Here is a 15,614-nt window from a genome sequence, read left to right as displayed (position 1 = left end):
AAGGTGTTATACGTTTGTAATTAGAATTAATTTATAATAGAATCTTAATTGTCAAGATTAGGTAAACATGAAATTTTCTAACGATTTAAAAAATAAATGTAATATAAATTTTTAGAAATATTGCAATTAGTAATAGAATTTGATCGATTCGCGTAGAGTTTCAGTTAAATTCCAGAATCGTCCGAACGTTGTCGATTTTCATGGCGTCGTGCCTCCATGGAAAACTCATGGAACACATTAGGGCTTTTCGGGGGTCGTTCCCCTCTTTTCTCGTTCCTCGTGTTCTCAATATCGACCTCGCTTATATTTTCTCGACCCAATGCGAAGGGTCGTTGGCCCCCTCTCTTTTCGCTCCCGGAAATCGTGGCTCATGTCTCTCAAAAGCGGCCTCGAACAATGGATTTTATTTCCATTGCAGTTTGCGACCTCTTTTCATTTCTTTTTCCTATCTCGTTTCGCAGCAAACTTTGCTACGTTTAGCTGATTCCGCTCGTGTCTCCTGCAAATGCAGCGTAAGAAACTTGAATTGTGATTTTAGAAGTTTATTTAATTAGAATTATTGGAAGCGCCATATATTTTCCTTTACCATCACTCTTTCTAAAATTAAGTATTGTAAAATTAAATACAAAATGCTAATTTTTGCAAAATATTTGCTGTCGTTCATATTCAGGTTGCAAGAAAAATTGCAACTCGTGAAGTTTACTTGATGAAAAATTCCATAATTCAAGTACCATTGTAAAATTAATTATAAATACGAATTTTCATGAAAAATATACTAACGTTTGTATTAAAAAGAAAAAACAAGAACGATGCAATATCGGCGCCTAACAAGGCAGCGTCTCGCGTTCTTTTTTGTTTCATTTCTTCTTTCGTTTCAATAACACGATTTCTTCTAATAAGCTCGTCGAAGGATAACTGGTATGATCAGTAAAAATTCCTCCAAAGTTTCGTCGAAAAGGGATCAAGAGGGTCTTCTACAATTTTATCGGTTGCCATTGGCAACGCCTCGTGTTGCCTCTCTGAAGCTTCAGTTTCGGACCAACTCCTACGCGTTTGCTTCTTCAAAGCGTTAAAGAAAGGAGAACGAATCGAGAATAAAGGATGAAAATGTGGACTTTGTAGGGCGAAGTTAAAGAGAAAGAATAACCCTCCTGTTGATAAGAGCGAATTTTCACACCCGGAAAAGAAGAGTCTTTCGCAATGCGAAATCTGAAACGGACGCGAGAAGAAGAACTTCGTGGCTTCTTTGTTTATCTTATTTATTTAAACGAGTAAAATAACTGTTTGGTATGCAATGATAAATTTAAACATATTTGGCATAAAATAATCAGCTACCAGTAAAAAAAAAAATAATGGACGATGGTAGAGTAATAATGGACGATGGTAGAATAATGGTAGAGTGGATTTACAAATAGAAGTGGAGTTGTTTATTATTTATGACTTTTAATAGTGAACGAAATTGGGACTTGATCAATAAACATTTCGGAGACTTATAAATTACCAAAAAATTATTTTTCATGATTTTATGAGGTTTTCTTGATTTGTTCGGTAATTTATAGTAATTTGTTATTTATTTCCTTATTGTGTCACAATAATTTTGGATGAATTGGATTTTGGAGGAGACCATTAGGTCATCATTTCATAAAATTCTTTTACCAATAAGTTAAACAGGTTTCTTTGTTATTTAATGAATATAGTCATAAGAAAAAAGGGTTGCCAAGAGATGAATAGTATAATAATATAACTTCTATATTTTTTAATGAATTTTGTAAGAATTTCGTAAGAAGTAGTTCACGAGTTTTAATTTTTACGAAAAATATTTAAATGATCGGGAAAGTTTCAACACAGTTTCCACAGTACGTTGCTCAAACCAGTCTGAATAATTGAAGGCTACGAGCTCTTAATTAACCTTCATTGTCGATGGAATCATGTTATTTCTTTGAATTGAAGTGTTAAATATTCCTTGGAACCTTCTTTATTGTTGAACAAAGACTTTGAAGAATTTTCTGGGATCACAAATCACAGTATGTTTCATAAAAAAAATATTTCATGATGGAGAAATTCAGTCTATGAAAGGCATTTGCATTTATTCATTTTTATCTTGAAAAACATGTAATTTGTTCTTTCATTTTCCTATATCGGCGGTGAAAAATATTTAAAATATTTTTAATTTTTAATTAAAATTTAATGAAACAAAAGCAAACGTTCAAAATGATTTAAATTTATCAAAATTATTAAATTATTTATGTTTTAAACTTATATAGACTTATCATAATAACTAAAACGTGTATTTGTTGTTGATTACAGAGGGAATTATTTGAACTTTATCTTCATACGTATTTCATAAGTTTACGCAATAGTGTTCTAAGTTATAACCTCGTTTGTTTTCATTTACTACGTTTAATCTTGTTTTTAATTTCTAATGCATCATATAAGAACTAAAATGGTATAAAAGAAAATCAGTTAAGCCTTTTAATATAATTATTTACGAAACGTTTGTCATTTTTCTAGATTCAAGCGCAGAATTTTCTTTACCATTCAATTAATAAAAAGAAACGTTTTCATTTGTAAATTCTTATTTTTTTAGAGAAATAAAACATAAATGTATAGATATTATTAATAATTCTTTAAAAAATTCAACGCGATTTTTTCCAATCGAATTCAACTCACAAAAGTACTTATACGGTGTGTTAGATGCAAACATTTGCAATTTATTAATGTTTTAGTCATCTCTAAAATAAACTCTAAGCCTGAAAATCTAAATTACATTATTTATTATAGAAATTTTCAAATATTTCCGTCTAATTTCTCTGCAAAAAGATGCGAAGAAGATGAATCAAGTTGCGAAATAAAATGGCGGTAACGAAAGCATGATTCGCAAAGTTGCGAACTGTAGACGGCGCCACTAGTTGGAACGAAGACACATTAAAAAAGTACAATTTGTAACGATATCTTTTTAATAAATACAAAAATGGTAGCATCCAAATAAACTGTACTTATACATTTTCGTTAATTTTGTGTCGTATATGAAGTTATAATGTTAAAATGTATTACTGTATCAATATTAATTGGAGTAGATACCTATAAATCGGCCATTTTTGTACTAAATACGTTTAATATCGTTTTATTTATTAGATATTTATCTAACGTGTATTAGGTATTTATTATGACGTGTATTATTTTATTAGTGAATTTCGTGCGAAAGAGAAGTTCCTCGAAGAGGTTGATTCGATAAATTCAGATATTAATTTAATTTCAGATAAAGCAAGATTGTCACGTTAACGATAAGGAAGTACTGTAAAAGTGGGTGATAATAGTGAATCGATGCGCGGTATTATATAAACGATCTGCTTCAAAATTTTCGTATAGTTTTGGATAGTTAGATAAGCGCGCGTGCAGATAGGAAGATAAACATTTCATCACAAAATGACATCGCGTATTTCGTGATTTCGCATTTAAACGATATTCCTTTTCTATTTTAACGATTATATTTCACTAACATATCTATAATTTTATTTTAAAAAGTATGAAATCAAAAATTATTATTTACAAACATCGGAAGTTTGTAGATTGATCACTCGAAAGACGGTGAAATATTTGGTTCTTTTAATATTTAAATCAAATTGCTGCAAATTTTGACTGATGCTTATAAAAAATTATTGCACTATGTAGATTATGATACCAAAAATTAAAAGTGAAACTAGTTGTAATTATTGTACAGTTATTAAATTAACACTGGAGCAACCAAACCCGTCAAAATGACAGTGTTTAGATTTTTTATTTTACATTACATAAATGATTAAGATACCTCTATTAATTTTTGTTGAGGTAAAGAGTGATTTTGTATGTTAATTTATCTTCTAGCTTTTAATAATTTATCTTCAATTTAAAAATAGAGAGCATCCAACACCGACTCTTCGAGCGTTAGATTTTCTCTATGATTTTGGAAAAACATAAGATTGCATATTGATGAAAAATGTACAACTATGATAAAGCTTATAAAATATTCTAGCAATGAAAATTTATTTAAAAAGCAAGTGTAAATGTTCCATTTTGATAATACGAACTTGTACCACGTCACTTGGCAACATTTGTTAAGGTATCCTTATGAAGTAAAATTATAGCATCTTTCTTTAAAATGTTGGAAAAGCTGGAAAATTTTCCTCGTGTCTCCTTTGGTCTTTTGATTTACAAAATGGCGCGGCTTGGTATGGGCGGCATTATGGTTTCCCCCATGCTATAGGGTGAAACTCCATTCTGCGAAGCCACCCTTCACGTGGGGTGAACCCTCGATCCCTCGCACCCTGAATTCGAAAGCAATGGAGGGGTGGTGGTAACAAATGAAATAAGGGTGTTCGAACGGACCTCCCGGGAAATTCTTGGAAAATGGTATCATCGCCTTAGATTCGCTGCTGGCGTCATCTAAGAACTGTTCTCCCGAGAACTTACATGAAAATCGACATCGTGCGTTGGTAATACAGATCGTTTAACCATTTAATGGTAATTCTAGCTTTTTATAAATTTTTTCATTGTTTTAACATTGTTTTTTTTGTTAAAAACAAAAAAAGCGTTCCTTAGGGATTTATTCATATTTTTGTTTATATGCAAATGCTGAGTATTAGAAAATTCTTAGAACCATGTAACAATAATTTTAAAATTTATGTTTATTTTCTTACAAATATTACATTGCCTTTGCTCGAAATAATTATTAGCAAATTAGTTTTGTTCGTATATATTACATTATTTTATATAGGTGATTATTTCGATTTTCTTTAACCATTTAATCCTAAAATTTATTCCAAACATCTTATAGATTTCTTAATTATTTTATACCTTCTTTTTGTATCATTTTACGTAATGGTTTTCGAACAATTTATCGAGGCTCTGTTCTGAACGAGGAAGTCACCGACAGACGATACTTGATAGTTTATTGTTACTTGAGCGGTATTGTCTTGCCCATAAAGGCAGCCGAGTAATTTCCTCTTCCTGGATCGTCGAAGATGACTCGATCGTCGACGATCCACTGACTGTAACGTATTTCCGAGAGAAGTTGAAAGCCCACGCTCTGTGCCTTCGATTGACTCATGCCGCAAGTGAAAATACCTCCGATCGCTGGCATTTTTAACGTGACCGCTGCTTGCACGCAACCGTTGAGAAGTGCAACTTCAACTCCTCTCTGTTGATAAGATGGGTGCACGTAGAGAATGTAAATAGTGACGTACTCCTTCTGAGCGAATTGCTTGTGCGGATTCGTTTGTCGGATCAAGGTGTTCCTCAAGTGCATAATCTTCTTGAGACTTTCGCCTTGCAGGTCCTGGAAAATCAGTCTTTGCTCAACGACGAGAAATTCTTCTGTCGTTTAATCGCCTGGAAGCTTCTTTTACAAAGCTTCTATCGATCAAAGCACGTTTGAATGGCGTTAGACTAGAACCAGTTTCCTGCTAGTTTACTACTACTATCATAAAGAAGGTTTTCATAACGATCAGCCAGTTTGTACTAAAATCATTAACAAAAGAGTTGTGTTTATTTTTCTAATTTTACAATTTAAAAAATCAAGGAACGGGCTTGTTTAGTCTAGCAGTTAGAAAATATTGAAAATGTTACAAAATTTCTGGAGCTATTAAACAATTATTTATACGTTCAACTTTCTCTCGTTCAATTGCTCTCGTTTTACCTTTCAAATTCAATCACGATCATACCTGCACGCGATTATAAGTGTTCGTTTTATCTGCCTCGTTGTCGATCTTCATGACTGCGACACCGACCACGCGACCGGATGTCAGGCTAGTGGCGATCAGGCTCGTGGTGTCCTTTATCCACGTATGCACAAGCTCCAGGTATTCCTTTACGGATGGCTGGTCCTGCAGGAACGAGGACGCCTTGCACATTGGTTCCTCGCGAAAGAAATGACGCTGAGAAAAATATCGAACGGCTCGAATTACAATCTCCATTGTTGCGTTCTGCAAGCACTGAGATCTAGAGTACTGATTAAACGCTGGTGCTATGCACTGGTAGGTTTCGTGGCTAAACTTTGATCAAACGTAACACTTCGTTGTACAGTGGTTCCCTTAGGTCGATTATCTTGCAATTCGCCGTTGATTCCCATTCGAGGGGAGCCAGCATTCGCGCCTCCATCTCGAGCGCATGATCGTCTTCGTTGAAGTCCATTTTGATGATAAATAGAAATTCGAAGAAGGGTTTTTTTTCCAAAAGAGAGAACAATGCCATAGAAAATTAAAAAAAATAAATATATATGTATCCTGAATATGTCTTCAAAGAAAATCGAGTTGCATTTCGATCGAAAGTAACTTCACGAGTCTTATGAGTTCGGCAGAGAAATTTATGTGATTTCATTCAAAATTATTAATGATAAATTCATGGTGAAATATTTGTCGACAGTCTATTCAAATACACGAGAAAATGAATAATTCGAATCACAGTACGGGGCGTAAGAAAAGCTCGATCAAGCACTCTGATTTATTTGTATTAAGTCAACAAATAGTGGATATCAGGAGACAACGATTGTATCAGAATTACAGGAGTGCGGATGCCACTGTGGTGTGGGAACGAATATCCCATAGTTATCGAATCGTCGACCTTCAATTGGACAGATTTATCCAATCTTTACGCTTTGTTCTAGTACATCGTTGATCGAAGTACAGTTTATTAGCGCATAAAAGACACTCGCTCAGGAAACGTATACTCATTTTGTTATTTTCAATACTTTGACGACTAATGTCACGTAGCATACTCAATTTGAAATCTGGCAATGGCTCCTAAACACTTCCTTTCTAAAATTCTAAAATCGAAGATATTAATTTCATAAAATATGCGGTCGTCAAAGTGTTAATATTCCAAACGACCGATCTCGAAACATGAAAATTCTTACACGAAAGTATCGTAGAAGATTTTTTCATTATCTACATATTTATGTATATTAGATTACATAAACTGATTAGTCTACATTCTCTATCACTTCGTATTTAACGCCTGACACAAAAGTACATTTTCTTTCATAAAACCGGTAGAATATCTCTAACTTATGTAAGGAGACTTAATGATAGCTCGACTCGTGGAATAATGATTCTCCGGAAAGTATTTAACCATCATCGTGAACATTTTAGGTCCATTATTGCCAAACTGAGCCACTAGCTCAAGTTGTGGGTTTGTACGATGATGGTGTATCAATGAGATCCCTTCTCCATCAGATTTTCGATAAAATGTCTGAAAATTTGAGCTTTTGCGCTCTTGAAGATGGAACTTGTGAACTCGTGGGTGTGCTCGTTGCCTCTATGTTCGATAAGTCTCGGTGGAAATTTGCATTAGAGGTATGATTCATCAAAAAAAAAAAAAAAAAAAAAAAAAAATTCCAGGTACACGTGGTTTTTTCCATATTGTGGAAACTGTACAAGCAATCTTTGAATCTACAGTATCCTGGAGACGGACTTAGGCAAATAATGATAATGCGAGATTATGCCATTACCAAGGCAATGTTTTACGAAATTATGGGCGCGGAGAAACCGGTGCGTATTGACATTCTTTGCGTAAGATCTGATCATCAGAGAAAAGGCATTGCTACCGCGTTGTTACGTTCCTGTCTTGCTCGAATCAGTGGTTTTGCGTCTGTTTGTGTCGGGGAATTCACTTCCGGTGCTTCTCAAACGATCGGTGTGTTACCATTCATTTTATCCTACGTATAATATAATATAGTACAGTAAAATTAATCTTAAATTTATTGAACAATTATTACAGAAATTTTATACTTTTATGTTCACAGCTCAAAGATTACAGTTCGAGGTACTCTGCGAATTGCCATATGAAAGCATGGAGGCTGAAGGACACAGGTACCAAATTTTCAAAGATTGCTACCCTGAGAATTATTCCATCGCTTGTATGGCAGTGAAAATATTGCCGCCACCACCACGATATCAGCCATCGATAAAGTCTGTCTCTCTGCATACACAGAAGCCGAAGAAGCGCAAGAAGACCAGGAAGAAGAAATAGCTGGCATGTTCATTTATTTTCATTTATTTTCATTTATTTTCATTTATTGTCATAAAATATTATACACATTCTGTCGTTTTTAATAATATCGCAGTCGAGTGTACAATTGCTGTTTACTCGAAACGAAACATTAACATTAAGATAGGTACAGATTTAAAAAATTTTTCTAATGTCTCGCGTAGTTTGTACACTTGTACGATGAGAGTTTTTCGCGACATGCTCGAGCATTAACAGCAGCTTACATAATTTTTTGACCTCGATACGTAGCTTCACGGTTGACAATGTGGCGATCGAGGATGAAGATATGATTTATGTCTGTCGTTCCACATTAAGTTTTACGATTTCCGACAACGCCGTACGGTTATCGTGTACACAGTTTTCGAGCACTATTATAATTCATCTTTTTGCTGTTGTGTTCTGCCTTTGTCCAAATCCGGCCGTATCGGCAAACGTTCCCAGAAGCTCATTCTATCTGGGTTAAGGTTCTTCGACATTTCAATGCCATTGTTCCCTATACGAAGATACTCGAGATCCTTAGTTCTAACAGGCTTCCATTTCACTGGTACTTCGTCTGTTACTTCCGGGGTAGGGTTTCTGGAAAATAATTAATTACTCAACAGAGTGCATGAAAATGCAATTGCTATTTCGTTGCACGGTGTCGTTTAATTTTGGAAAGAAATATAATGCAATGAAGAATCAACTTGCGATAACTTACCCAGAACTGGCGAAGTTATACCAGAAACTCGTTATGAGATCAATCATTTTGTGATCCTGTTTGCTCAGTGGTATATCCTTGAATAGTTCTTCCCCGACAGGGAATAAATACTGAAGATCATCGGCATGCGATACTCCGTAATCATTGTTAGGATCACCGAATATCATACTAAACGAGGCGCTTGCTCGGTACGCCAAGTAATAATAATATACAGGAGAGGATTGTTTTTCAAGATAATTAATCACCGAAGTTTGAGCCGCGTGGGTGAACCAAGCATCGCTGTACATCTGTGAAATATTCAAAGAAACTCCAAAAATATTCGATTTAAATGACATTCTTTAAGAGCCAATGTTACCAGTTGCTTTCGACACGCAAACCTTCGAGTTCAATACGAGTCATTGATCCCAACAGCGAGCTGATAAACCATTTGCAGAGTTGCAAATAAAGAATACTCACATCGATCAGTTTGAATCGCGTAGAATTGTCGATCGGTGCTTTGCCGAAATAGAATTCTCGTATTTCCGATGCCACGCGTTTCTGCTCATCCTTAGGACATGTTTCTCCAAACAATAACGTTATAGGCGCGATGTTCAGGAAATCATTGTTCAATCTTTTAATCAATTCTCCATTGTTCCGTGTGTATAACCCTGATGAAAAGAATAATGATCGAACGATTAATTTTAATGTGGAAGAATAATTGCAAACACGAAAGCGTATAATGAAGTTAATCATACCTGGTACTATCAGGGATCCTTCCTCGGATGTAACTCCTGTCATCCATGGAATGTCCGAGAGACGACCATGTTTCGACGAGATTGCTGGGTCTTCCGTTAAGAAAGCACCCGGGTGAACAGGTTCGATTACCGGTCTGAAGGGTATCATTGGGCAGTAACCAAATACCTAATGGAAAAGCATCTTGTTAATATCGTTCGAAGATTCTTTTTAACCGATTTCAAAAAAGAAGCTTCTGTATTCGATAATAAGTCTTCATTGCATAATTATCTTAATTTTGATTAAAAAGTATATATTTTAAAAATTCATATATAGTAAAATTTTGTAATATTGCAAATTTGCATCCATGTTTTCGTACCATATTTGCAACACAATGCAACGAAGTTTATTAAGTAATCCATTTGCGTTGAGCGCGGCACTTTGAATTTTTATCGTAAGATTTCCATTTCTCGAGGAACGTTGAAAGGCTCACAATGAAATATCTCAATTGCCGCGAAGATTTAAGCGTTTCATTTGAATTATTATTCAAACCACCGTGAATGCATTCAAACGTCAGGTTTCAAAGTAGAAACTCCTCAAAGGACAAACGCAGTCGATTTATCGCTTCATTTTATACATTATACTATACGCTTTCACTTCCAGTCGCGTTAACACACTTCCTTGTCGTGAAATCGTTTCATACCGGTATTTTCCTGTTACTTTATACAGTTTATTTCACGAAAAACACGCGTGCTTCGGTTAAAAATGACGAACATTTCGCGATCATCGATTTTCGTTGGGAACGTAAAACGCAAGCAGGAATAAAGTATAAGAAATTTATCTAATTATATTCACGAATGCATGAAACTGGTTTTTTCCAGAAGTTGGAACCACTATTTAGTAGTCATAAGTACGAGTTATTTCGCTAGGTGATATTAGATTTCCGATAATTTTCTGACGGGAAAATCATTCCACGAAATGTCGAGGCATTCTGTTGAAAATTCAATTGAATCAACTTTGAAAAACAATTTCGTAATCGGTTGATTGTACCATAATTAATACATAATAGAATCAATAAAACTAGAATACAAATTTAAACATGACGTCAATCATTAAAGTTTTAACAAGGTATGCTTGTTAATTAACCAATGAGAGATAAGAATTTGTAGGGAAAAGAAATTTATTCAGGAGTCGGGAGGTTTAATTATGGTGTTAATTAACGTAAACATTATCACGGCAACAATGAATGTAAGAACATTAAGTACACAAGTCGAGTATGAATTTTCAGCGAGAAATACAAAGGAATGTATCGTATCGGGTTTTAATAACGCAATTATAAGTTATGAAATCGTGTAGTACTACTACGATTGGATTTGCACATTATTCTTGATTTCAATTATACTTATATAATAGGAATCAACTTACAGACCGGACTGTCATTTGTTTTAAACGCACGGTGGTCGATTTCAATGCCAAGGTATATGCCTTGTGTAATTATTAACGTGTACATAGTAAAGTCTCGTTAATCCAAACTTGCTTGACTGGATATGTACTCCATTAATCTCAGATATGTACAATGGAAGAAGAAATTAAATGAAGATCACTGTTTCTGCAAGCTCGTTAATGTATTTGCATCGATGACTTGCAAAATCTACGAGGAAAGATTCTCATCAAATATTAATTTATTCTTTCTCACAATATCGTGTTTCTTCTGATAATTTTGGTAATTTTTTTTTAACAACCGGTTTCAACATTAGTTATATCGAAGAAGTCTAAATTGTTATATTAAATATAGAAATTTAATAAGCTCTAAAGTTTAATTAGAATATTAAATTCTGCATTCAATTTTACTTTAAAGTTATGTTTTTTGAATTATTCGTGGAAAAGAGCATTATATTGAAATTCAGATTAATAGACCTTCGCTATATTTTCACATGATTATTAAATGGTACAAGGACACTTTGGTTTCGCTAATTTTTTTGTGAAACATTCGTAACACGCTTACTTATGCATGAAAGGATTAAACCTTGGTAAATTATAAAATTGTATAATTGAACAGCTGTCTGAAGTGCATATTAATGTGCAGATATGTAAATAATATAATACAGATAGACAAGCTTGTAATACCTGACTCATAGAGTGATAATTAAAATAATTAACGATAAGTATCAAAAGATGATTGATTATAGGATAAATTATAATTTAAGTAACAATATATCAATCTTCCTGACAATTTAATATCCGCGATAAATTGTTTCTCTTTAAATCTAAATTTAGATTAAAAATTCAAAGCTCATGGTAATTAAATCTGACTTTGAAATTTTATTATCATCTATATCTCTTGAAATAAGGTTTAGTTTTTATTATTGAATTATTGTTGTATTTTATGGTCTGATAAGTAATTGCAACTTACTTGAAAAGCACGATCGGTGGCAATAATATCGACGGCATTTTTCTTACGAAGACAAGCGAGCAGCTGTTTCGAGTCTGTCGGACAACCCAAAAGTTCAGCCACCTTTAGAGCCTTCTTTTTGGGAGAACCTGGTTTTGCCAGAGCCCATGGACAGTGGCCATTACCGCTTTGTGAGATAGCTCGATGGAAAAGTCCTGTTAGGAACCGTGTAGAATTCGAGAAAAATATTAGAGAATAAACAGTTCGTGTGTTTTTTTTCAATTCCAAATTTGAATGCCAATTTCAAATTACGTTTTTCTTTGGTACGCATGTTCTGAATTCGAAGTAGTTACTCGCGGGAATCCTGATTCACGGTAATTTATTCCTACTATCCGCGGGTTTAATATACCGGTTACATAATATATTGTTCTTTGAGCTCATCAAGATGGAAAAATTGCACCATGTATACTGTAACACGGATTACTATGAAAACTTTTATGACTAACACCGCGTTTCATACGTTAATTGCTTCGACTTCTTTTCCTTGTTGCGAAATGTCGAAGCTATTACCAGTTTCATCGTAAAACAGTATCGTTATCAATTAACAGGTAATTATTACTAACCTTTGCTCAAATTACTCATCATGTGGTAATGAACACTGGCTCCTCCCGCGCTCTCTCCAAAAATAGTTACACGATTTGGATCACCCCCAAAGGCAGCAATATTTTCGTGCACCCATCTAATGGATTGCGCTTGGTCCTTTAGTCCATTATTTCCAGGACACACTGTGTCTTCGGTGCTCAAAAATCCCAGTGGTCCCAGTCTGAAAAGTGATATTAATTAATATTTAAAAAAATACATATCTCGTACATTCTTCCAACAAAATTTTTTACCTATAGTTTACGGTGACGAGTATCATATCGTGGTCTAATAGGAATTTTGGATGATAGAATTCTGAGTGACCAGCACCACAGATCCAACCACATCCATGGAGCCAAATCATGACCGGGTATCCTCCCTTCAGATTTTCCTCCTTATTAGGCAATTTTGGGGCGTAAACGTTTAAGTAGAGACAATCTTCGTCACCTTCGATTTTGTCTTGATGAGTGTAGATGTTTCTTTGAACACATATTTGGGCGTCATCTTGGGCTGATCGTACTCCATTCCATGATGACGCTGGTTTTGGTGGCTGCAAATATATATGTATAGCTTTATTAATATTATAAGGCTCATTTGGAAATAATTACAAAATAATGATCAAAGAATTAAAAAAAAGAATTAGTTCATTTAATTCAATTTCAAACTGGAGAAGTCTGATTCTGAATGAATTGGTGAGAAAAAATTTTTTTTAAAATCACTAACCGTTGCAAATGTTAATTAAGGTCATGCATAAATTACATAGTAGAGTGATCTGGGTGTCAATATTTTGAACGAGAACTGGTTTATCTAGGAAAAAAACTGAATCTTTTCGCGAGGATTCGAAGTGTGTACAGATTGCGAGAGTTGTTTAACATATTTACATAACTTTCGTAAGAGAGTGTAAAATTACGTCATTGGGCATGTTAACGAAACGAGTTACCCATTTAACTCAGGGAACAACTATCTATTTGGTACAGTGATATCTTATAGTATCCAGTTTTCCCTTGTTAAATTGTAACTAGCATTGTATAACAAGTTGTTTAATATGCACTTGAGAGCTCTGTCATTGTTCGCTTCTCAAGGGAATCACACGTTGATAGGAAGACGATCTAGGAATGTTAAGAATCTTTTCTGTAATTCACTATAATTACAATTTTAGTTACTTTGAAGTTTATTTTTATATCGCAATTAGCTTTGTCTTATTCCTACTTCGTGTTCTTTAATAATGCTACGAGATTGATGATGTGAATTAATTTTTCATAAAATTTTTTACTCGTTCAAAATACAACGAAGTTAAATTAAAATGACGATGGTATAGAAAAATACATGGCATTTAATAATGCAATTATTAAAACAGTTTTGATTTTAATTTTATTATGTTCATATAAAAAGAAAAATATATGAATTTTTCTCTGTTAATTGCTACTGGAAAGGGTTAATAGGACATTTTGTGAATAATAAATATACCAATCAATTGTGTACGATAAGTTTTTAAATAAATTGCTATCTTACCTCGAATCTAAGCTCTCCAAGAGGCGGTAAAGCATAAGGAATCCCCCGGAATCCCAGGAATTCCCTGCCGCGTCTAGTTATCATAATCATACCCGACAAGGTACCATTTTTTATTGTTACCATCGGTGTATGGGCCTTTATTGTAACGAGCTCGAACAGACAGATACAGCTCAACAAGAGCCATAACAGCCTATGATATCCCATTATTTCCTAAAGTATTATTTTCACAGGCTATATGTTTCCCTGTTGACGTGGTAAAAAACAAAAAATATACACGAATTTAATCAACGCACGTGCAAATAATATTATTGCAACGGTAATTAGAAATGAGGATTATTAAACACACAGAGACTATTGCAAATGATGTTCGTTCAAAGTGTACAATAATTAATTAATCTAATTACGATGCAATTGATGCTTCGAGTGACAATATTAAACGTGGGCGTAGAACTGTTTAAAATAAATTCAATTATCGTGCAGTAGCGTTTGTGATTAATGAAATTGCTATCGATGACTCATTTCGAAAATATTTTTATCGCGATGATTGTGTATGAATAAAATATATGTTTACGTACGGGTTTATGTCTTGATGTTTGTCCACTTATTAATTGAGATGAGGAAACTTTTGGTGTAGAAAGGACGCAATAAAAACGCGTCCGCTATCTACGAAGGTAAAACTACGACTGTTTCAGGTGAGAGTCGATGGATCGTTCGGTGATGTTGAGACGTTCGATCCTTCGGTACATGCTCCTCTGAGAGTATCTTATTGTTAGTACATTAGTATGGAATCACATATACTTCTGACTATTTATTTTTAATGAAAATTTGAAATCCAAATTGATTCTCATTACATATAAAGTCCAGGGTATCATCACTAATATCATTTAACCGCGAGTAGAGAAGTTAATGAAACAGATAATTTCTTTTACAAAAAGGCAATCACAATGGAACATGAATAATGACATTACTGCTCACGATTTAAAAAGAACCGCCATAAATTAAGTATCTTAAAAATTCGATCCTGGCGCTATCTATACAAAAATGGCTCAGATTATTCGACGATTTATCGATCGAATTTCCGAAACGAGGGAATAGGCTTTATCTACCGAAAAGCAGCGGAAGCTTCTTATTGACTTATCGACCGTCTGTGGCAATCGATATGTTGCCAACTTATCGTAAGTTAGCACGCAGCTTTTGCTGTATTCCGATAGGTAGCGATAGTATTCCTCTTAAAAAAAAAAAAAAATCGATCGGTAAGTTGTTGTGTAGTTTGAGTCGTTTTTGCATAGATGGCGCTACTATAAAGAATGAGAGCGTAAACCAATCCCTTCTCATTGATGTCCGAAGACAAACGACGCGCTTTAGCGCGAAGCGGCTAATTTAAAATAGTGACCATAGATACAATTATCTTCAAATTAAATAATTATCACATCATATCTCTTAAAATTTATTTCTATCGATATAGCTTCAATAATTTCAATAATTTTATGTTTGTAAAAATTCCCAATGCAAATTATCCCATGTGGAAATAAGTCTGTCGAAATTGGGAAGACCGTTTGCAAGATTAATACGCGTTTCGAAAAGAAGAACGGATAGAAACGTGTCCGTGTGATTTATCAAGATCTAGAGAATGGCAATGTC

The 15,614-nt window shown here is 34.1% G+C and overlaps 3 protein-coding genes across 5 annotated transcripts in view; 1 reads left to right on the top strand and 2 right to left on the bottom strand.

Moving 5' to 3' along the window:
• The window catches only part of LOC114872024, a 38,248-nt gene extending 30,141 nt beyond the window's left edge, over window positions 1–8,107 (top strand). Inside the window, exons 1-4 of one of the 3 annotated variants that reach the window (XM_029178748.2) lie at window positions 7,154–7,328; window positions 7,431–7,668; window positions 7,778–7,844; window positions 7,966–8,107. In XM_029178748.2, the coding sequence (XP_029034581.2) occupies window positions 7,188–7,328; window positions 7,431–7,668; window positions 7,778–7,844; window positions 7,966–8,059 (540 nt within the window). In that variant the 5' untranslated portion in view covers window positions 7,154–7,187 and the 3' untranslated portion in view covers window positions 8,060–8,107. Of the gene's footprint in view, window positions 1–7,153; window positions 7,329–7,430; window positions 7,669–7,777 lie in introns of those variants that run through there. The other 2 variants (XM_029178747.2, XR_003788688.2) reach the window with 2 other exon arrangements.
• On the bottom strand, window positions 4,746–6,062 carry LOC114872022. Its single transcript, XM_029178746.2, has 2 exons — window positions 5,700–6,062; window positions 4,746–5,314 (listed from the first exon to the last, which is right to left on the bottom strand). Exons 1-2 carry the CDS (start codon window positions 5,949–5,951, stop codon window positions 4,934–4,936), a joined length of 633 nt encoding a protein of 210 aa, XP_029034579.1. The 5' UTR covers window positions 5,952–6,062; the 3' UTR covers window positions 4,746–4,933.
• LOC114872018 (venom carboxylesterase-6) lies at window positions 8,013–14,673 on the bottom strand. Its single transcript, XM_029178737.2, has 9 exons — window positions 14,549–14,673; window positions 13,974–14,216; window positions 12,716–13,011; window positions 12,446–12,645; window positions 11,844–12,037; window positions 9,454–9,619; window positions 9,176–9,366; window positions 8,720–9,006; window positions 8,013–8,598 (listed from the first exon to the last, which is right to left on the bottom strand). The coding sequence occupies exons 2-9, from the start codon at window positions 14,175–14,177 to the stop codon at window positions 8,394–8,396; spliced, it is 1,743 nt and encodes a 580-aa protein (XP_029034570.1). The 5' UTR covers window positions 14,178–14,216; window positions 14,549–14,673; the 3' UTR covers window positions 8,013–8,393.
• Window positions 14,674–15,614: the final 941 nt, after the last annotated feature.

This window comes from Osmia bicornis, chromosome 2 (genome assembly GCF_907164935.1).
Source record: "Osmia bicornis bicornis chromosome 2, iOsmBic2.1, whole genome shotgun sequence".
NCBI lineage: Eukaryota > Metazoa > Arthropoda > Insecta > Hymenoptera > Megachilidae > Osmia > Osmia bicornis.
Note: the sequence above shows the minus strand (reverse complement) of the source record. Positions and strands in the feature narration are given on the sequence as shown.

Bases quoted from the DNA above. Each gene is read 5' to 3' on its own strand.
- LOC114872022 (XM_029178746.2), bottom strand. From the start codon at position 5,951: ATGGAGATTGTAATTCGAGCCGTTCGATATTTTTCTCAGCGTCATTTC. The intron at 5,315-5,699 runs GTATGATCGTGA...CTGATTTTCCAG, and splicing joins ACACTTATAATCGCGTGCAG to GACCTGCAAGGCGAAAGTCT.
- LOC114872018 (XM_029178737.2), bottom strand. From the start codon at position 14,177: ATGGGATATCATAGGCTGTTATGGCTCTTGTTGAGCTGTATCTGTCTG. The intron at 12,646-12,715 runs GTAAAAAATTTT...ATCACTTTTCAG, and splicing joins CTCGTCACCGTAAACTATAG to ACTGGGACCACTGGGATTTT. The intron at 9,007-9,175 runs GTGAGTATTCTT...AATATTTCACAG, and splicing joins CGCGATTCAAACTGATCGAT to ATGTACAGCGATGCTTGGTT.